This window comes from Lissotriton vulgaris, chromosome 5 (assembly GCF_964263255.1).
Source record: "Lissotriton vulgaris chromosome 5, aLisVul1.2, whole genome shotgun sequence".
NCBI lineage: Eukaryota > Metazoa > Chordata > Amphibia > Caudata > Salamandridae > Lissotriton > Lissotriton vulgaris.
The window spans coordinates 1,770,712,030-1,770,735,365 of NC_141693.1; the positions used below are offsets into that span (position 1 = coordinate 1,770,712,030).

Below are 23,336 nucleotides of genomic sequence, written 5' to 3' on the forward strand. Positions count from 1 at the left end.
CACAACCTTCACTAGCCTGGTGGTTTGGTTAGTCAGTTGGCATGACCAGCAGCAAAAGACCCATGGGGAGTGTGCGTTATATAAATGTTGTTGACCGATCAATTAATCAATCATGTTACCATTTCCTTGACATCTGCTGTGGGTCCCAAAGAGAGCAACAAGAGTCCCAGGAAGCACCATGGTAAAGACTGGATATTTTGGGATGTATGAAACCTGCACCAACTTTAAGGCAAATGTACTCTTTGACACAAGTCTTGTGCAATCTTCTCTGTTAAAGGCTACACGGTTCTGCATCAAGATGACCAGACAACCACAAAAGGTATACGTCATTACAGCCTACATTTAATTGCCTTTCCACACAGAATGGACGACTACCAAGAGTAAAAGCATGGCGTCAATCTAAGAAAAAAAATCATGTCAGCAAAATAAGAGCTGGTAGAGTAATATGTGGAATATTGTTATCCGTATCTGTAACACAATAGGCTGTTAGCTGGGAAGGAAGGTAGTCCTTCCACAGCAATAAGTAGAAAATCATGATAGAATTAACGCACAAGTTCAATAAAATAGGCCTGGGCTCAACACCTTTTAAGTAGGACACAGACCAGATATTTTTAATATAAGGGAAATGTGTGGAGTAGTTAGCATTACCAAAACAGTTCATTAGGCCAAACAGAATAAAGAAAACCAATTTCTAGAAATCAAGCAACATTTAATTACAGTAAACTACACGAAAAGGATAAAAATACAACCAGGAGAGCCAGTGAAAGTTTTAGGGGAAAAAAGCACCAAGAACAATGAACTGCCAATCATAAGTCACTGTCTGCTGTTGACCAGGACCTAGGTGCAATTTCAGGCCGGCTGCAATTGAGCAGAGGTCGGATAAACCTAGCAGGTCTTCATAGTCAAAGTTTTGTTTTCATCTGACAAATCTTTTTTATCGTAGTCAAAATCCTCTTGCACGGCAAAGTAAAACGCTGTATCTGGCGAGGTCCATTTGAAGTCGGATAGCTGCTGACAAAGTCATGCTGAATGAGTTGCTTTCTGCTGGAAAAGCTGAGCAGAAATATTACAATTTTGCTGCTTTCAAAAGCCTGGGAAGCTTTTCACACGTTCACCCTGTAAAGATTTCTATGTTGGAACCTGGTCTCTCTTTTAAAGCTTGAATACTTTCAGCAGGACATGCCTACAAACTGTAGCTGACCAGGTAGCAAGGAAGCCAGATACCTCCGCTGTGAAGATAGGCTAAAGTCTTGTTTCAGGTGGCAAAAAGCTTCAAGCAGTTGAACAGTCTTGGATGATTAGTCCCCGTTCTCCTTCGGTTTACAAATGTGCCAACTTTTTGAGCAGTGGAGTAAGATAACCTTATGCGCCCCCCTGCAAGGGTTGGTGAGGAGTCCTATTGCAATACCCATTTGCGTTATAAGCTGAGGGGGTCTCTCTAAGTATAGAAGACTGGGCCCCACACCACAGGGGCTGCGGGGTGTCCAGTACACCTCTGTTTTGGAATAGCTTCTCTAGGTCACTTCTACAGATCTTAGGTCCTCAGGGACGACATTTAAGTTCAGTACACATTGCCAGAGGTCATCAGCACAGCCAAGTCCACGTCGACTTGTCACTGGTCAACTGGGCAGTCTAGGAAAAGACCTCTTGCGGTTTTTGATGTCCCTGTAGCCACACAGTAGGTCAGACAACGGTCCTTAGAGTCCTGGGTAAAAGTAGGACCAGGTTCAGCCCTTCACTATTCTTTGAAAGTCCAGATATATTCTGATGAGCTGGGTGTGAGGTGCCACCTTAGTACAACTCACCAACCAGTGGATGAGGATACTCCGGGACATTCTATGACCAATGACATAAAAAGTCCCCCTTTACAGCACATCCTTTCAAATCAAATAGGATTTATAGAGTGCTGCAGGACACCCATGAAGGTATTCAGACGCAGAGAGCCCTACTGCACGGGAGGGATCAGTTAAACAGCCATGTCTTGAGTCCTTTCCCGAATTAAAGCAACAAGGATGATGTCCTGAGATGAAGGGGGGATGTTCCAGGATTTTGCAGTGAGGTAGGAGAAGGAGCGTCCTCCACTGTTGCTTTGGGCGGACAGGGTGGGTTGGGTTTGTTAGCAAGGGAGGCACAACGCTGGTGTCTGGACGGTTGGTGGAAATTAAAGCAGTGGTTAATGTATGCTGGACCTTGATTGTCCAGGCTTTGCGAGTGAGGATCAGCATCTTAAGTTGACATCTCTTCTAGATGGGGAGCCACCAGAGATTGTTGAGGTGGGGGTTGGAGGGGGTTATGTGTCTGCTTAGGGAGGTCAATGATAAGTCTGCCTGCTGAATTCAGTATTATCTGCAGTATCCCCAGTAGACGAGACATGATTCATTGCTATGTAGAGTGCGTTGCCATAGTCCAGCAGGCTGGTGACAAGAGCTTGAATGATGGTACGTTTAATGTTGACTTGAAGTCATTTAAGGATCGGACAAGCATGGGGAGGGTGAAGAAGCAGGAGGCAGAGACTGCGTTGATCTGGCTTTTCATGGTGAGCTTGCTGTCCAGGACTAGCCTTACTGCAAATTATGCCACAGTGCACTATGCTTAGTGAAGCTGAACATGGTAGAACCTTTCTGTCCCTGGAGGAGACTATGGTCCAGCCAGGAGTGTCTAGGGAAATGTGCAGCCCTCCCTCCAACCCGATTCAGAGACTAACACTTACCTCCAATGAATGGAGCCAGGCTCGCTGTACTTCGCGCTTTGGGATTTAATAACCTCTCGTTTCCGATGTCTCAATTTACAGTGGATTACGAACGGAAAGACCTCATCTGGTCCCTTTAAAGTTACCAAAGTGCCTGAAACCTCCCCAGCTGCCTTTCCTGAGAGAGGATGAGTCACATATCTAGCACTCAGGTTTTCCTGGCATAAAGCCCAAGCCATTGTTTCTGCTTTGGGAGCAGGTTTCACATCTCATTACAGGGAAAGCACAAATAGGGAAGCAGATGTAGGCAGGCTAATGTTTGATTAGCCTACTAAACCTTAAAGAATTTTTAAAAGTGACTTTTCCTGCATATTTATCAAATCTAAATTATCTACTTAATTGGATTATAATACATAGTAAAAACCACGGTTGAATGCACTCTGGAGCTTATTCTAAACCACAGTTACCAAACATAACATTTCAACTGCACTTTAGTTTCTCTCCTAGAAACAGCTATAGCCTTATACAGTGAAAAATGCTTTTAAGGGCTTGTCGCTGTAGGAATATGCCAATCCCAATTTCTTAGATGTTCCACTTTTAAATTGGAGGTACTCTATGTTGTGGGCCACAAGGCCTACTTGGAGATGACTTATGATTATTATTTAAAAGTAGGGTTTCTTTGTGTCATAAAGGGTTATTTTGATAGGTCAGACTGTAGGTTTGAAAGCTGCACCAGTCAAACTACACACGTAGGCCTGAATCAATATTTTTACTGTCAGCCTAGTGAAGGATATGCACTTCAGTCCACGGGTAACATGTAACCTCCATTCAGTTGGTGCATTTCCTACACCATATACTATGGCCTTCCTGAAAAGTTAAATATGCCAAGAGGGGATTAGCCATTACCATTTTTAGGTGTCAGAGCACATACACTGGGGACTGGACATCAGTGCCCCAGTGTGCAGGGCCAACAACTAGTATTAGCACTCCGCAAATAAGGAGTTGACCATGCAAAAAGATTTTCTCACAGTATTCTACCTAAAACATTTGAAGAATATTTCAAAAATGGTAGAGACCAGTGTTCAAAGATCCACTCTGTCAGACCCCACTGTGCAGACTGGACAACTGAAAAGCCTTTCAAATACCACTGTACAATTTCAGAAGGGATTGCTTTTTCGTTATATTCAATTGGTTTTTTAAAAAGCCGTTTTCTTTTTATAAAGTGGACCGAGATATATTATAAACATTAAGAGGAGTTATTTAATGTTTATGATTATCAATGAGGTTCCCAGTATGAAGTTAAGAATATCAAGTAAAAAACTATTGCTACTGGCTAAATACAGTGCAAGTTGGCGAGGACTTTGTGTAATTCCATCAAAATAGAAATCATATTAGTACAATTAGAGAAAGAAGTACCCGTTTTGTTGCACAGCAAACTCTGCATCATAGAGGAGTTGCCAAAACAAATTCTTTGAGACACAAATGTTATAAGGAGTTTGACCCAGAGTACCTACCTTTGTTTTTTCCAGGAGGAAGTTGAGTATTTTGCCTGTAGGAGCTTCCAGCAGCGCTTCCTTTTGAGGAACAGTCACAACGCTTCTCTTCAGTCTGCAGGGGACTACCCACTTCATCTGGAAATAGGAGATAGATCATTAATACTGTTCTGCATTTATGGCCACAATTTTGCTTTACCCATAAATGTAACGGTCCCATAACACAATCTTGCAGAGCGCAATAGAGTTATTGATGTCACAGCTCTCACGCTTCCCAGTTTCATGTATGCCTTTTTGTTTTCTATTGGTACACCCAGATGACCCTCGTTTTAATTGTTTGTATATTACGAATACCCAATAACGACCCCTGTTTTTCAGATGGTTTCTTGGCACTGCTTACCCATCATTCATGTTCTACTTGGTGCTTCCCCACCTTAATGTCACTTCCTATGTGCACTGACACTAACCAAAGGCTGGGTGCCACAGAAATCACTGCATCAAGGACTGCCTTCTGTCCTTCCGAAGCCTGCCAAAACTTGTTTCTGGAGTTAGAGATTTTGCCTGCTGGAAGACCAGATTTAATCAATTTATGGGAAAAAGATGAACCCTTGTGGCCCTCATTAAATTAGATGCAAAAACAACAGTTGATGGACAGAATGCAGAACAATGTCATACATTCACCCCAGTACAGAGATCTGGGCCTAAATCCATCGTTTTTTTGCACTCCACACCACCCCAGTTCAGACATGGCCATGTGCAAATCAGCCTTGACCCTGTGCCTCATGAGAACAGTCCAGCCCGAACTGCCAAGCCATGTCTTTCCTAGACTGGAATCAAGCATCCTAGGACCGGTTTCTGGCCATCAGTCGTCTTCAGCCAGGATAGCTTGACTCCAGTGGTGTGGAGAGCATGGGACTCACGTCTGAGCATACCCATCCCACTCGGGGTGACAAATGCAAAAACAACAATTGATGGACAGAATGCAGAACAATGTCATACATTCACCCCAGTACAGAGATCTGGGCCTAAATCCATCGTTTTTTTGCAATCATGACTATTCCCATGAGGCGCAGGGTCAAGGCTGATTTGCATGTGACCATGTCTGAACTGGGGTGGAGTGCAAAACAACGATGGATTTAGTCCCAGATCTCTGTACTGGGGCGAATGTATGACATTGTTCTGCATTCTGTCCATCAACTGTGGTTTTTGCATCCCTCATTAAATTAGAACACTTCAGCCTTCTAACTGCAGTTTTGTTTAATTGTCAGCGGATTCTGACAACCTGAATCTTTGGGTTAGTATCATGCAATTCAGATCAAGAGAGTATCCATAGATGTAGGTAAACTATTTGTCCATATATTCTTTTAGAGTAGTTTTGTTTGTCAGCATGTGTGAAAAATGAGAGAAAACATGAGTTTGTATACGGAAGGCAATACGAAGAAAGCTAAAACGCAATGCAAGCCTTCCTGTAGAGCTATCAATCCGAGGTGTACAAAACAAATTAGTAGAAATAAATAAATTAGCTAGCCATTGATACTGCAAGTGCTGTGTTTAACATGTCACTATACTTTAATGCTACTCATTTTAGCAATTTCAGCAGGATGTAAAGTGAGGTTAGTCTTCCCGGGTTTCACAGTCATGACTTGCTGATCAATGCAGATGTTAGAAGGAATAGTTTAACTTACTGAAACACCCTTGCTAGTTTAGTTTGCCCAGATGTTGAACAATACCATTCAACAGGTGTTATCAAGCACGCAGCAGGGGAAGCGTACCGGTGCTAGCAGCAAAGCATGGACCTAGAAAACAGCAAATATCCCAAAGAACCAAAAAAGTAAAAAAAGAAGTGCTACCAAGTTTTTACGAAAAGTAGATCCTGACGGGATGAAGTGAAGAACAAACAGAAGGGAGTTTCAAAGCTTGGTAGTAAGATACACAAAGATCTTCCCCCTCTTCTAGCCTTGCAAACCCCTGGAATTTGCAGTAGCTTTAGAGCATTAGATCTCCGGTATCTAGACTGGCAGATGGGTTTAAACCTTCTTCTTAGGTACAAGGGGCTTTTCTGCTCAACAGCTCTATAAGCAAAAATGTGCGCCTTGAATTGGATTCAGTTGGCAATCGGCATCCAGTCCAGTTGGTGCCAGCAAGCTGGCACTGTAGAGTGCACCAGCACCTTAAGGATTAGATGAGCTGCAGCATTTTGACTAATCTACAGACAATGCATCAAGAGGATCGCAAGCCCAAATATAAGCTGTCTGCATATTTTAACTTGGAAGTCACCAAAGAGTGGGCAATAGCCTCACAGGTGCCATCAGGTACCAGATGTAGCATCCAAGTCATGAAAAAAGCCCAAAGGAAATGCTCAGATTGCATTTCAACAATGAGCCATCTGAATGGAGGACCAATGCACATTTCATACATTACTATGCAAAGATGACCCTTTACAGATGTTGGAGTCGCTTATAATTGACGCAAGACTTTGGTGAAAGAAAAGTTACACATGTAAAAAAGACTTACAGCAGCTGACAAATGCAGAAACGGTCTAGAGAAAATAGCTAATTTATTGTCCACCAGCTGCAGTCAAGCCAGTAATTGAGCTCTTTGACTTAAGGCAGGCGTTGACAACTTTAAACGCATGCACTACTCATGATATGTTAAAGTTCATATTGGTGCACTATCAAAGTATTTGAGAAAGCGATGGAAAGAAAGTGTAAATACTGGACTGGTGTCCTGAAGCTTCATTTAGTGAGACAGAGAAGGCCAGCAGGTGGGGAGTGAAATGGCATACAGGAGGTACCCTGAACTATGTAGGAGAGCAGAGGAGAAAATGACTAAAAATGCAAACCTCTATGGTTGAAATTATGTTTTAGTTGCATGTTAAAAACTGTTTCTCGCATAGCCTATTAAAATAAATGGAAACGTTGGAAGGAGTTATAAGTCTTGTATTCCTTTAACTGCATGCAAGAAATATAGAGATTAGGATCCATAGTATGATCTAGATAGATAATACCCGAAATCAATACGTTACAATGTCTGAGTTGCTCCAAGTTATTTCAGAAAGGCACTGCTTAGTTTAACTATGAATCTTCAGTTTATATCTCATACATCACGCTCACCTGTCAGGGGAGGAGTGATTACTCTACTACCCAGAGCAGATGGTTGGTCCGTCTACCATCCTTGGTCACACTATTACATCTATTGAGTTCTATTTCGTTATGAATGCAGTACCTATGCTTTAGTCTGCTACTTATCAAATATCCTCTTTTTCCTCTGAAAAGCTGGAGTCCTCTAGTACTTTAACCTTATACTGCACTGCAGCCTGGCAACTTTTTAAGTTGATCTGTGACTCACTTGAACTTCCACTCAAAATCATAACCATAACACGGCTTATCCCTTTTTTCTTCTGTACACACATTCCTACTGATAGCCAGTCTTACCGTTCTATCAAGTTTAACATTTGCAGTGCATTCTGGGTGAGAAAAAATTGTGGAATATACAAAGCCACTTCACCATGAATTCCACTGGGTGTCTAAGTGGGAAAGGTCTTTTTGGAAGAACCCGGAATCACACTTTGCCAACAGCACCGGTAACAGAACGAACATGGCATTAGCATGCATTCGCTCAGCATGCAAGTCGTAACAACAACTTGCTTTTAAGGGCGGGGGGGGGGGGGGGGAGGGGTGACGTTGGTGTAGGATTTAAAGTCTAACACCTTCCCTACTGTTGCACAGACTGAAGTTGGAATGGTAAATTAAACTATTTCAACATCCAGCACCTCCCTAAGGCAACTTGTTAAAATTACTTGCACGCTGAACAAATGCGTCCTAAAGACTAGTTCGGAATGCATGTGTCCTAAACGCATGCGGAATACAATCATACATTCCTCTAGGCATCAGGAATGGCCAGTGTTAATAGCGATGCTTTGCGGCCGGCGGACCCAGAGACAGACTAGTAAAAACATTCACCATGGCAAGTGAGATGAACTTCGGTTTACCCCCTCTCCGCTGGCCAATATGTCAAAACTATCCCAAGAAAATCCAAATTTCCTCTCACTTACCAATGCTGGGGATGCTTTTGGCTGGTGGTGGTGGTGGGGGAAGGGGGGGTTGGGGAGATAGGGGGGGCTTTAGGCATGGGACTACAACAGGTTAGCATGACGGGCTAGTCCCACTGAATTAAACTGTATTTTTTTTTTTTAATTAATATCCTTGGCATCAAGTGGGTCCTCTGCTTTTCTGCCTCCCCAGTGGTGTAGACCGAGGGAAAAACGTCCAAAACTGCTGTTTGGGGGAGGAGAAGGTAAGGCAAAGACTATTGGGGCTTTATTCTGGAGGTTGAGCTGAGTGCTTGGGTGGATACCTGCTTAAGTATTGCGGAAGACAGTTATATGCTCATATTGACAGAGTTATGTCCACCATACACTAATGAAAGCGAAAGCAGACTGTGCCTACTGGTGCCGTCTGCTAACACTTGTCACGGACGTGAGCAAGCTCCAGGTCACAAACAAAAAGAATAAAAGGATTCCGGACACAAAGGAAGCTCTTTGAGTTGTAAATTTCTCTTTTTTAATACATTTTTTTATATAAGCAATTTTATTGTTTTTGACAAAGATCAAAGACCAGCAGCAGTTCTTGAAAATAATGACTCACAACCAAGTGAAAGAGCAAAGACAACACAACTGACCCCACAAGGGATTGCAGAACATAAGCATTATTCACAGATTTTAGGATATTCCACAGCGCCCAACAATTTGCCCCACACCCTGCGAAACATCTTAGGACAACCCTGTGCTGCAAACATAGATCTTTCTTGTGCCGCACACCAGTCTCCCCCTTCCGCCACCTCTTGGAGCAAGGCAGTGTCGGAATCTTCCAGGAAGCGGCTATGTCCCGTTTAGCCACAACCATGGCTGTGTTGAAAAATAACTTCTCGTTCCAGGACCAGTCTAGCCCATCCGTAATCCCGAGAAGTGAGGGTCGTGGGGAACCTCCCACCCCAGGACTTCTGTAGGCTCACTCTCAATGTCTCCCCAGAATTTCGCCAGTCAGGGGTATCCATACCATATGAAAAAAATCGGCCAGGTTGTGGGTACATTTCGTGCAGGAGGCTGTCTGGTAAAAACCGGCCCGTTGGAGGCGTAATGGGGTTAAGTAAGTAGCGTGCAGACAGTATAGCTGGATTAGGCAGAGTTTGCAGAGGCAGTAATCGTCTTGGGTGCCATGAGAGTATCGCGCCAGTCCTCCAAGTCCAAGGGACCCAGCCATTCCTCCCATAGGCATCTAATTCGGTCCAGTTTGGTTGGGGTTTTGTGAACTAATCTCTGATAAATGCGAGAAATACCCCCTTTCTCCAAGTCGCCCAGCATAGTCTCCGCTTCAGGAGGACTGTATTCAGGGATCCTAGTGTCATCTGAAATGTGGACTTGGAGGGCTTGTTGCAGTTGCAAATATTTGTAAAATTGTGTTGGGTGTAGGGAGTATCTGGATTGGAGGTCTGGAAAGGAGCACATGTGGCCGCTCGCCCATACATCCCTGAGCTGCGAGATCCCTATAAGGTCCCACGCTCGGAACCCCTGTAACCCACTGACCTCCCAGAGCCAAGTGCCATGTGCCATGTGCCATGCCGTATGCTGGGTGAGCTTATGTGTCCACTGGGTATGACGTAAAGCTGCCCGCCAGGCCAAGAGCACAGAGCGTGTAACCTCAGGCAAGGTAGATGAATGGGTTCCCCATACATCATGGACTGGATTTTGAACAAGCCGAGCTCACTTAGTTCAAGCCTGTAGGCCGGGTTGGACCAGCCCCCATTAAACCAGTTGTGTGTATTCAATAGGCGAGTCGCCAAGTAGTACAAATATAGATGAGTCATCCCCATGCCCCCTCAAAGAAAGGAATCCGGCAAAGATTCAACGCCAACCGGGGCCTCCCCCCTAGCCCCATAGGAACCTAGTGGCTATAGTATCCAACTCCTGAAACCAAGCCAGCAGAAAACAAAAGGGGGTGTTTTGGAAGACGTAAAGAAATCGGGGGAAGAATCATCATTTTAAACAGGGCGAATCTCCCCAAGGGATTGAGAGGTAGCGTCTACCACTTGTGGAGGTCTGCCTCAGCTTTCTTTACAAGCGGGTAACATTGAGGGACCAAACCATTTCCGGGAGGAGGGTGACCCAGATCCCTAGATATTTAAAGGACTGACACCTAATCGGTGTCGTAGATTGCCAGTCGTAACAATCTCTAGATAAGTGTAAGGGGACCAGGACCAATTTGCCAGAGTTCAGCCGGAGACCAGAGGCTTGACCAAAGGACTGCAGGATCTGGAGACAAATGGGGTCCGATTGGGCGGGTTCATCCAAAAAGAGCAGGACATCATCCGCGTAGAGTGCTATCTTGTCCACTTCTCAGTTGGGCCATTCCCATCCCTGAACGGGACTCTCGGAACGATTTATGGTTGCTAGGGGCTCATAGAAGGGGTGAGAGGGGTAAACCCTGTCTCGTTCCCCTTTGAATGGGGAAGGCTTCTGATAAGACCCCATTGACCAAGACACGTGCCTGGGACTGGGCGTTCAGGACCCCGACCAGCTGGCGTAAATGAGAACCAAAACCCATTGCGGCCAGCACATCCCCCAGGTACTTCCAGTACACAGAGTCAAAAGCCTTCTCAAAATCAACAAGCTATGTAGGGAGTAAGCACCTGGAAGTGGGCTAGGGCCAGATGAAGCCTCCGTAGATTGTGTCTAGTGCCACGCATGGGCATAAATCTGCATTGGTCCGGGTGGACCAATGTGGTGAGGTAGGGCTTCAGCCGATGGGCAAGGATTGCAGCATACAGTTTTATATCAGTATTTATGAGAGAGATGGGACGATAGTCCGCACACTGCTGAGAAGGCGGTTGAGATTTTAGGAGAACCACAATAGCTGCCATGTCCGTCTCGGGCGGGAAGGAACATTTCTCCAAAGCCTCGGCATAGAGGTCAGCGAGGCAAGGGACAAGAAACTCGCGAAATGCCACATAGTATTCTTGGGGGAGGCCGTTGAGACCGGGAGTGTTGCCTGGAGAGGTGTGGGCAATAGCCTTGTTAATCTCGTCCTGAGAGATTGGGCGATCCAGGTCCAGCTGAGGGAGGCGAGCACCCTTCGCCTCCAGCAAATCGAGAAGTGAGACCTTGCTGTGTAGATTTGATGATAGTAAGAGGCAAAAGCACGAGCCATAGCCAACGGGGATTCGTGTATAGATCCCTCCTGGTCCATTATTTCCGGGATTATGTGGTTCGCCCTAGGATATGTGGCGAGCCTATGTAGGATTGTGCCATTTTTATCACCCCAGCCTTATACTCTTGCTACGGAAGATCTCCAAAGGAGCTTAGCAGCGTCCAACGAGAGCTGTTTGATTTCAGCTCGAATGTGAGCGAGCTTCTGTTTGTGGGCAGTATCACCATCTATAGGAGGAGATTGCTCGAGGCGCACGTTTGCGCCGCACGCGAAGTGATCTGTTGCAGCTGGGCCTGTCGCAGGCCCTCGAGTTGGCCTTAGGCGAATCCATGTGGTACAGGGGGAAGGTACCAATCCAGCATTGGTCAAAAATTAAAGCTTGAGCTCTGACCCAACGGCCTTCTTAAAGTCCTAGTCTCGGGGGAACCAGGCATTATTCCGCCATGCCGGGTGTGTTGAAGGGGGCGGGCCCCCGTGCTAAGGAGCAACGGGGAATGATCTGAGATCCCTCTGGGGAGTATACGGACGTCTTGAAACGCAGTGCAGTCAGTAGAAGGGATGAAGATTGCATCGATGCACGCCTGTGTATGGTGTGCCATGTAAGTATGAGTGTAGTGTGCGGGTGCCAGATTCGACATGCATCGCATAGGCCCAGGGATTCAGACCAGCTCATTAATTGTTTCGCTTGCGCCAACCTAGAGGTAGAAGGGGGGCCTGTCATGTCAAGGAGTGGAGAGGAAACCGCATTAAATTTGCCCCCGATAATAGTGGACCCCAGGGGAAGGGTGGTGGAGTGTTTCAAGGTCCTCACAGGCATCGAAGGGGGTGAATATAGGGACATGAGATTGAGTGGATTGCCACACAGTGTACCAGAGAAGGTCACAGACATGCCCTGCGGATTGTGAATAACGTGAGAGAACAAAGGGAAGGGTGCGCTTCTATAGTATAGCCACTCCACGAGAGCCACAAGCGAAACCAGAGTGCCAAACCAAATCATACCCATAGCGTACCAGAAAGAAACAGTGGTTCCCCAACGGGTGCGTCTCCTGAAGCAGCAGTACCTCTATTCCGAGGCGTTCTGCATAGCGCAGGACAGCCGTTTGCCTATGACTGTCCAAGAGACCATTAACGTTTCAAGATATAATGTGGAGGGCAGCCCTCGGAGGGGTTATGCCAGTCATGGGGGCTGGAAGTCAGTGCCGTGACCCAACAGACCATGGATATCCGTTGGTAGTTGTGGGGGCCAGTGCCGGCGCGGGAACAAGCTGGTGATATTGACTGTGTATGTGGTGTGAGATGACATTGCTGCATGTCTTGTGGAGGCTGGCAAAATAAAACACCGAAAAACAACAGTGGAAAAAAACACCCAAAAAAAAAAAAACACCCCAACCCCCTCCCCCACCCTACACTTCAGGTACAGAAGCATCTGTCGACCCAACAATAGCAACAGGAACCAAACTAAAACGCTCAGATTGGTTTGCGTGGAGGAACCCTCCATTGAGACGGATTTGCAATGTCCTGGCAGAAGGACAACAAGTAACAGCAACAGATCTGCTGTGGGCCCCAGCCTAGGTGGAGGCAGAAACACATCTCTGTGAAGGCCGCACACTGAACAATGCACGCAAGAGATTCAGAGATTTGGACTACGGGATAGGTCGGAATCTGCGGTCGGTAGCTGGGCGGGCAACCGAGGAGCACTAGATGGGGAGCCAGTTGAGTGATGCCGGAGGCTAGAGGAGTTACGGGGTCCGCAAACAGCTAAGCTCGACGACCTAAGTGTATCTGATTGGGACAGGCGCCTCCTGCAGGATTTGTGTGCGCCTCCTGCAGGATTTGTGTGGGGAGGGGTGGGGAGGGGGGGGGAGGGGGGGGGGGGGAGGCAAGGGGGTCAAAGAAAAAGTTTTTTCCCTGAAAAATTATGCAGAGGCGATCCAGGAATTGGAGCAGGTATTGCAAACCGAGATTCCGCAGTTCCTTTTTAACTTCCACGTAGGAGCGGCGTTGGTCCTGCACTTATTTGGTGTAATCGGGGAACACCATGATGGTGTGGTTCTGGAACTTGAGGCCCCTGAGAGCGTGCCTCGCGCAAGATGGCATCCCGGTCCTTGAAGTTGAGGATTTTCAGTATAATAGGACAAGACAGGGTCCTGGGCGGTGGTTTTGGTGCGAGGGACCGATGGGCTCTCTCCACCACAAACCATGCAGAGAGGGTTTCCTTAGGCATCCACGATGCGAACCAGGATTCAATGAAGGTAGACACTGGATTTGTCTCAACCCCTTCGGGAAACTCCACCAGGCAGAGGTTATTGTGACGGCCTCTATTTTCCGCATCCTGTGCGCGCCAATGTAGCTCCTTCGTGTGTGAGCGGAGGTTGGCTACGTGTTCTTTTAGCTGGCGAATATCGTCCTCTGTGGTAGAAATGAGAGATTCAGCCTCCGCAGTGCGGGCGGTGGCGTTGCAGAGGTCTTGATGAAGAAGGGACACATCTACCCTAACTTCACCGATCTTCCCCTCCACGAAGCCTGTGAGGCGCTAATTGCTTGAAAGATGGCCGCTAAGTCTTTGCCCGGGAGGGGGGGCTACATCTGCTTAGCCCGAGGGGTCATGGTTGGGGGTAGTGAGTCGGTCAATTTATGTTTGTGTGGGGCACATTTCGAGGTCTCTCCCCATGATCCATGCCAGAACTCAACCCAGTGAGAAAAGGGAGTACACACAAGGCCTCAGCGGCTCCGGGTGGTCAGGGTCTCCAAGCAATGTTGCGTGACTCCCTGAAAGCCCTTGGCTACGACCTCTGGTAAAAGGATGATGGGGAGTGATCAAGCAGCATGTGGGGGGAAGACGCCTCTGGCGAGGTACTGGCTGAAGGAAGGGGGGCGTTCCTGGGACCCCTTGCTGCTAGAACAGTGCAGCCGAATCCACCCCGTCTCGGCGTCTCTATGACACCCCTCCACCCGTTCCCAGGCCAGAGTGACATTGAGCGGGAAAGGACTTATCCGCTAGTAGAGAGTCCAAGATAGGCAGATTAGGCAGGGCAGGTACTGTGGCGGAGAGGCATCAGGAGCAGGAAGGCGCGCTCGCACGCCCCTCCAAAGTTGTAATCTCCCCGCCCCACTGGAGCAGCCAATCCACAGAGACGGAAGGACGCCACTGCGATCAGAGAGGCCCCATGCGCCGCTGCCCTGGAAAGAGGAGGGGGGGTGGGGGGGGCGGGAAGCCCGAGCTAAGACCTCCCGCACCGCTGCCCGGCTTTGCAGCCCTAAACCGGCCCCAGACACCACTCACCAGGTATTACAGTCTTCAAGCAGGCGGGCCGGCTACCACCACAGCAGTCCACCCGGTGCCCGTCTGCAGGGGAGAAGTCCTTCCGTTCAGGGAGGCAGCGCCCTCGGCAGCTAGTGGAAGATTGGCGTTCCGATGGTCTCGCCACATACCACAGTGCCCGAGGTGTTGATGCCGCTGTCCATCGATATCTCAGAGGCCTTATGAAGTCCGGAGTGGGGCCACTCAGTTCATGGGCCGATGACACCGGCGACTGAAGACACCGGCAGCTGAAGACAAAGGATTTCTGGGTACAGGTCAGATCAGCAGCCAGCCCGGTCAACAACCTAATGGGTCAGCGATCCCCTGCACCGGGTCCCCAGCCAGGGAGGAGCAACCCAGTTACCGAGAGCCTCACTGCAGGGTAAGCGAGGTACAGCCACGGCTCCTAAGGGAGACCACCACAATGTGGCCCCTAAGGCCCGGCCGGGTCCAGAGCCAGAAGTGGATCCCAAGCGCCAGAAATCAGCAGGTAAGAGACACCAGTGCAGCGATTCTCTTCTGGGGGCCCACAATATGTTGGCAGAGGGAACAAAGGACAGCTGGGGGCATTAGGATTGAAGCGGATGACGGAGGGGTCCGTAGCACTCTTATAGTGCGACCGCCATCTTGACGCTTCAGGCCACGCCCTTAAAAAAAAAAAAAGATTTAAGCTTGCAGAAGCATTTTTGTCGCCATTGTAGTGGACAAGCAGTTTATATCCATCACAAATGCACTACAAAGCTAATGTGGTTGACGTGAACAGTTCATCTACAACATTTAAGTGATTAAAACTTTGTGCTAGACATCAGATAGTATCATTTATTTTGCCTAGCTCTACTCTGTTTTAACGCCTGACACATGGCAACTGCACATATCGAGCATCAACAATTCGAGGCACTGAAGTCTGAACCTCAAGAGGGAAGAGGTATACTGTAGGGAAATGCTGCACAGTCATGAAAAAGGAAATCATGAATACAAATATTGAGCTACTAAAACGACTGCCTATATATGCGCTTTAGAAATAAAAAATACCCTATAATAATGCATAGTCACCACTATAAAGGCTTGCCAAGGTCCTCCCCAAAATGTACAAAGACCAAGACTCAACCCACACACTGCCCCAAAGCTCACCTTGAATGAAGTTTATGAACATTTCCAAATCCCGGATCTGCGTTTTCAACTGATCTAGAAGCTGCTCTTTCACTCTTGCTGGATTCACAATCTGTGCAATGGCTGCATCTACACGGTGCCTTAGTTCCTCTGGAGACAGTGAACCAATATCCTCATTGAGATTCATATCAAGTTTCTTGATCAACTCATCTATAACCACCTGAAGAAATTAAACAGTTATTAAAAATAGAATATTTCACCTTTACAAGTGCTTCTTGAACAATCTGTTGGTCTGACTGACAAAGTAATGATAAAGCTGGCATCCATTTCCAGGAATATTATGTCCACTAGTGAATGAATTGGTACGAACACCAGGATGATGGCTGTAGAAAATATTTTGTAAAGTATTGTTTATCTGACATTCAAAGTTCTTACCCATCTTCGAAGAAAACAAAACAAAACTAAACTATCAAAGTCAGTCCATTTAATAGAGATCAAATGATCACTCCGAGGTAAAATAAAAAATAAAACACATCTAGCAATCTTGGTTCGTAAGTTAATTTAAAAGAATCTGTTACAAAAATGTTTTAACTTTTACTTCAACTGAGCCATGATGGGACATATGAATCTTTCAAAAAACACCCATTTGTTTGAACATGGTTTGTTCAAGACCTCACCCACTGCTGACGTGTGCCAAATCAAAATTCTCTAATAATTAAAATATTGCAATTCACCCAGCTTTCAACGAGGTACAAATAACGAACAGCTCCAAGATCTACGTTAATTTTTAAAAATGTACGTGAAAATCAGAATATCATATTGTTACCCAATTCACACTGACATGCACATTCACATGAATAAATCTATATGAGCAATTACTCATGGCCTGAAATGTTAACAAATATTTAAAAGGTTAAAATCAATTATGTTTCTGTTGTATCACAAGGTAGCACTTCAATCCAAGTAACCATCGGCGATCCCCTTGCAGGTTACCAAAGTACACTAAATGAAAGTCGAACGTACAAGGACAGAGTTGGCCTTAAATATAGTAGCACAACAAATTCGACCGCCTAAAGGACAAGGATGACAAAAATGATGAACAAATAGTTCAGCTGGAATTCCGTTCTTCAGATGTAGAGGGCAACCACCAAGAGGCTGGTGAGAAGCTTTTAAAAATGGATAAAGCACTGGCAGTGATCCGGAATAAAAATGAAGACTTAGAGGTGAGATCTAGAAGGAACAACATAAGAAACGTAGGGATTCCGGAGTAGACAGCAATGGGAAGGATGGAAAACTAAGTTGAATCCATGCTGCTGGAACTATTCGGGGAGGACCGCTCTACTGTGCTCAACGCCGAGCAAACCCACAGATCGCTAGACCAACGAACAGCGCCTGGGACAACTCTGAGGCCTAATATAGCTCGCCTCTGAATCTTTTGTAACCACAACATGATTTTGGGCCTGGCCAGAGAACAGCAATCCCTACAATACCAGGGCCAGGCGATCTCGATTTCCCCAGACTTCACAGCTGCGGTACATGCAGCTCACAGACTTCACAGTCAAGCATTCCAGGATGCAGACGGATGCCAAATATTCACTCCTATACCCCGCCAAACTCAGTATTTTTCATTCAGGGAAGACCCATTTTTTTACCTACCAGAGGGCGGCTGCAAATTTTGTCAAATCGATCCTGAAGGCTGCACTGTGGCCATCCTTGACCGCAGTGAACTCGGAGTCTGGGCGGCTTAGCGACCATGACTAATCCAGAGATATGACCCTGCATCCTCTGGTGGGACTCACTACCGAACACTGTTCCCATCGCTGACACGTCACAATGACAGTAATGGTTGTGGGCAACCTGACTTGGCAGGCTCTGGCTGTGCACACATTTATGCTCGAGCCACTAGGCTACCTCGTGCCTGGGAGGATGTTGGTCTTCTGATGCGCCCCAGTGGAATGAGTTTCTGTTTCGCTATCATGTTCTCCGAATTGGGATTGCTAGATGAGAGGGTTGGATGTATTTGACCTATTTGGGGGGTCAAAGTGGGAAGGGGTGGATTGCTGGGGCAAAGTGTTGATTAGTTGTTCGACTTTGTGATGTTCTTTCTATCCCAGACCCCTCAGCACAGCTTGGGAATACATTAAGTGGACTACCCACACACTGAATGTCAGGTGCGCCTGTCATGCCATCCCTTACTCTCTGTGCCCCCTTAAATGCTTAATGTGGAACGTCCACTGTCTTAATAATCGATGCAAAGCACGACTGGTACTTGCTTACCTGCAACTCCATGTGATAGATATTGGATTCTTGCAGGAGCTGTACCTTACTAAACACACTAGCATGAGCTTGTGAGCAGGATGGATTGGGGAACACCACATCGCCTATTTGAATTGCGCATGGGTGTGGCAGTACTGTTCCGCAGGAGACTGCCTTGACACACCCACTAGGTTCTATATGACCCATGTACCACTATGTATTGCTTGCTGGCACACTGCTGGGTATCCCACGAAAGCTGCTTGAAATGTATGGCCCCAACATCGACTAGCCGTTTCTACTCCAAGTTTGAGGCTCACTGGCACTCTCGGTTCGGGAGTGATGTTGTGGGAGGGGGGGAAGATCTTAATGTGATCATGGACCCATTGGCTGATCGCTCTTTAACACCAGGCAGCCATACTCAAATGCAGCAATTCAGTTACATAGTCTCATTGACGGCAATCATCTCTCAGATTTCTGGTGCACTAGACATGCAGGTAATGTTAAGGGCACTTGTATCACATCAACCCACTCGACCTGGTCGTACAATGATTACTGTTTGGCTATGTGTGATATAGATGCTTGGACCACAAAGGTAGAGCACTTAGAACGTTATCTGACCACACACCTGTCTTGTTACAATTGCGCCCACCAGACTGCGCTGAGTGGGCCTTCATATGACTGCTTCTGCAAGGGGTTTTGTAAAAAGCATGTTTTTCGGTAAGAGGTCAGAAGTGTCATCAGGAGGCCTAGATTGTTACCATACTGGAGCCGGATAGGAACCCCCCCCCCCCCCTCAAAAGTGTGAATCATACCGGCCCCATCAAAGATCAACCTTGACAATAAGATTCTTGCAAGATGACTGCCTTCAGATTACTATAGTTCCTGCCACTTGTCGTCTGACCTGATCAGGCAGGTTTTGTGCCGGGAAGTGAGACAGCTCATAACTTGCAAACTTTCTTCGTATTGATTCATACTAGTAATTCAGATCTGCAGGCTGCAGCTGTCTTTTTAGATGCCAAAAAGGCATTTAACTCCCCGGAATGGCTTTATCTATTCACTTTGCTGCCCCACCTAGGCTTTAGCCACAAATGTATTCACTGGATAGGTCTCCTGTACAACAACCCTGCCACTAGACTGCGTATCAACAGCGTTATAACATCTCCCCTTCCAGTGGGTCGTAGCACCCGCCTGGGCTGCCCGTTATCACCACTATTATTTGCCATAGCCAAGGAGCCCCTTGCGGCTGGATTGCAGTAACATCACTCACACAGTGGGCTGGGATTTAGGCAGCAGGGAGTCATAGTGTCCATGTACGCAGATGATGTGACATTACATGTCAGAACTCCGCATGAAAATATGACTTGCGGATCCGCAAGTTAACTGAGTTCAGAGGCCTGCCCAGAATTAATATAAACTGGTCTAAGTCTATGTTGTTTCCCTTAACCTAGATTACTATGAGTTTTTCCTCAAAGCACCCACTTTGATGGGCTGGCAAGTCAGTTCGATATCTGGGAATATGGCTCTGTAGCAACCTTCTGGACCTCTAGCAGGACAATTATGGTCATCTTTTACCATGGCTGGAGTAGAAGATGGAGGGCTGGTGCAGGCTGCCGCGGTCTTTTACAAGTGGGATTGCCACCACCCAGTTGATAGTATTGCCCAAACTTTAATATCAGTTTACACACGGCTTTGTAAATCTTTATTACAAACACAGCAGGTTTAAAAAATAGACGAATAGAAAGACTTGCAAAGACAGAGGGTTGTATGGATAGGTTTGCATAGGTATCTATATAGATTCAGAGATCGAAAAGATTGCATAGGTAGATAGCTAGAGACTGTTGCATACATAAAGGTTGCATAGATGGAGCCAGATAAAGAGAGACAGACAGGCCGGTAGATAGAGGAGTAAGCAGAGAGACAGGTTGATTTGGTAGACCGGCAGAAAACCAGAAAGACTGATAGAAAAAAAGACAAGGGGTGTAAAGATAGAGGTTATGTTATTAAAATGTATAAAGTTTAGATATACCCTAAGGTGTCTTGGAGCTAACTGCACTTCAACACTACCTGAATGCCTTTAATTTCTGAAAAGCCATGTTTTAAGATCTTTCCTGAAGGTAAGTTGGGTAGGGATGGCTCTAATATGGGGAGGCAGTGTTCCAAAGTTTGGTTGTGCCAGTGACAAAGTTTCTTCCACCCCAATTAGCTATCCTGAATCGGAGGCTTATGACAGTTTCAGCACCCAAGGGGCACAATGGTCTACTAGAACTGTACCACTGAAAGATATTTCTCAAACTCTGGCCTGCATTATGAATTGTCTTATGGACGATGCATAGCGCTTTGAATTTGATCTGACTTCTCAGTGGGAGACAGGCAAACGTCCGTATTCCAGGGGAAATTTTATAGAATTTAGGCAATCCTAGTATCATTATATCTGCGGGGTTTTGTACCATCTGGAGTCTATTGGTATGCTTTTCCTGCATATTCATGCCATTACAATAGTCTAGTTTGGATAGTACTAGTGCGGTGAGAACTGTCTTTTTGGTATTTACAGGAATGTAGGGGAGGATTTTTTTTATCATTCTGAGGGTGTAACAGGACTACGGACGATACCTGTGCACTGTAGTTGAGGCTATAAATAATTAGTACACCCAAGTTCATGGCTTTGGGTACTGAAATAGGGAGGTGGGGGGGGGGGGGGGGTGGGGGGGGGGGCTTAGCTCAGCCAACCACAAAGAGGTAGACTAAACCGGAGAAAGCATGCCAAATGTTATCACCTCTATTTTGCCTGAGTTCAGACATAAAATTGAAATAAATTGCACAGCTTTAATTAGTAATATAAAATGAAAATGTCTCTATAAGCATGAGCACTCAAAACAAACTAGAAGGCCTTACAAACAGAACAAACAGACTAAACTGGTTTACAAGTATAACTGTAGCCCTCCACTGACATGCATACTAGTATCACATACAGGAGGGCAGTTATAAATGCGCATGATTTTGCCCCCTATGAGGGTTACCTGGTCGGACCATGCCTTGCTTTTGTTCACATGGCCCTTAAGTTCTAAAGGGCCGAGTGATCTGCCTGCCCCTCAAGCTCACGCCCAGCGGATAAATGTAACCACTTTTTCAGAGTCTCTTTTGGCTAATCGGCCAATTTTGCCGTCTAACCTAGAATCTGCTGTGGATTTATTCAATGCCTGGGTTAAACAAAGCGCCGTCGTGCCCACCAATAGAGGTGGTAGTAAACGGGTCAGGTCATCGCCCTCTAAACCCTGGTTCTCCCACGCTCTCAGGGAACTCAAATCCGGCTGTAAAAAACTGGAGCGAGCCTGGCGCCTTGAATTCCGCCCTGACCTGAAGAGCGATCTGCGGAGGGCGCAGAAGGTTTACTATGCCGAAATTAAGGCTGCTAAAAGCAGGTACTTCTCAGAAAGGATAGAGAAGGCGGACAACAATGGCAAAGAAGTCTTTGCCATTGTTCAGAGTTTCCTCTCTCCCAGTGCTGCCTCCCCAGTTCTTCCGGCTTCTGATCTTTGGTGCGAGGAACTGTCCTGTTTTTTCGACAATAAAATCGCTAAAATCCAAGAAGAGCTCCAAAATTTTTGTGGTCTTCTTCAGCCCTTGTCACCCTTTGCCAGCTCTGGTGGGAAGCAATCCATCAGTCAATTTTCCATCTTCGAGCCAGCTCTGCAAGCGGACGTGCTGGCCATCCTGGAGTCATTAAAGTCGGGTTCACCCTCTGATCCGTGCCCCGCCAGGGTTCTGGGAGGAGCGGCGAGCTTGGTATATCAGGAGGTCACTCAGGTTGTTAATCTGTCTCTGGCCTCTGCCTCTGTGCCCATCTGTTGGAAACAGGCGAAATTACTTCACCTGCTAAAGAAACCTGGCCTGGACCCTCTAGCCACATCCAGTTATCGTCCGATATCGCTGCTCCCGGCATTGGCGAAGGTCTGTGAAAAGGTTGTCTTCAGACAACTGAATAATTTCATTGAGTCCTCTAAAGCCCTTCACCCGGCTCAATCGGGTTTCAGGGCGGCTTTTAGCACTGAGACGGCCCTGGTGGAAGTCTCAGAGGCTATTAGGGAGTGCCTTGACGGAGGCGGCAGAGCGGTCCTGGTTTTGCTGGACCTATCTGCCGCCTTCGATACGGTACCCCATGCTCTGCTGCTGAATCGGCTAGCAGAGGTGGGACTGTCAGGCGCGGTTCTGGCCTGGCTGTCCTCATTTCTGTCGGAGCGGACGCAGCAAGTATGGATACCTCCTTACGCCTCGTCTCCCAAGAAGCTCAGCACAGGGGTCCCTCAGGGGTCGACGTTGAGCCCTCTGTTGTTCAACATTTATATGACTCCGTTGATCCATCTGGCTGAGCAGTGGGGAGCCAAAATAATGGCGTATGCCGACGACACACAGCTGTTGTTTACCTGGCCCAAGAACTGCTTAGATGCCAGTGTCGTCTGCTCCTGTCTATCCAATGTCTTTCGGTGGCTCCTTTCAGCCCAACTCAAATGTAACGAGGACAAGACAGAGCTGTTGTTTTATGGCAACTTCCCGGCCAATTTTAAGGATCTTATTTGGCCGCCTGATTTTGCCTGTCCCAGCTCTCTCAGAGGCCTGGCCAAAAACTTGGGGGTCTGGTTTGGACAGGATCTCAGGTTCGAAGTGCATCTAAAAAAAACTTACGGCGACCTGTTTCCTGACCCTTAAGTCACTAAAAAGGTTCCTCCCACTGCTTCATAGGGAAGCAAAAGAGACGGTTCTGCGTGCTCTGATCTTATCAAGGCTAGATTACGCCAACGCCCTCTTTAGCGGTCTCCCTAAATATCTTATCAATCGAATGCAGATCATTCAGAATGCTGCGGTTCGACTTTTATTTCACCTCCCGAGAAGAACTAGCGCATCTGCCCATCTCCGAAAGCTCCACTGGCTTCCTGTGGCCCATCGTATTGTGTTTAAATCACTGGTCCTGGCCTTTCGTGCCTTGCACCAACAAGGACCACAATACTTGCACAAGAGGTTTACTTTCTATATTCCTCGCCGTGCACTCCGATCAGCTAATCTCCTTCTGATGTCTACGCCTAAAGTCAGATATGTTAGATTGGGTGGTCAGTCTATTTCTGTCCAAGCAGCTCGGTCGTGGAATGCCCTGCCGCTCTCTTTGCGAGCTTCAGCCACACTGACAGAATTTAAGAAGGGGTTAAAAACCCACCTTTTTAATCTCAGTATCTAGTTGCTTTTTTTTCTTTTTCCTTCTGGTTTGGCCCTGTTTAAGCTCACATATCGCG

General features: G+C 46.8%; 1 protein-coding gene across 2 annotated transcripts in view; it reads right to left on the reverse strand.

Moving 5' to 3' along the window:
• The window catches only part of RUNDC1 (RUN domain containing 1), a 95,062-nt gene that overhangs the window by 12,872 nt on the left and 58,854 nt on the right, over positions 1 to 23,336 (reverse strand). For both annotated transcript variants that reach the window (XM_086924061.1, XM_086924062.1), the window contains exons 3-4: positions 15,820 to 16,018; positions 4,204 to 4,320 (exon numbers count right to left, since the gene is read on the reverse strand). In XM_086924061.1, coding sequence (XP_086780187.1) covers positions 4,204 to 4,320; positions 15,820 to 16,018 — 316 coding nt within the window. The remainder of the gene's footprint in view (positions 1 to 4,203; positions 4,321 to 15,819; positions 16,019 to 23,336) is intronic.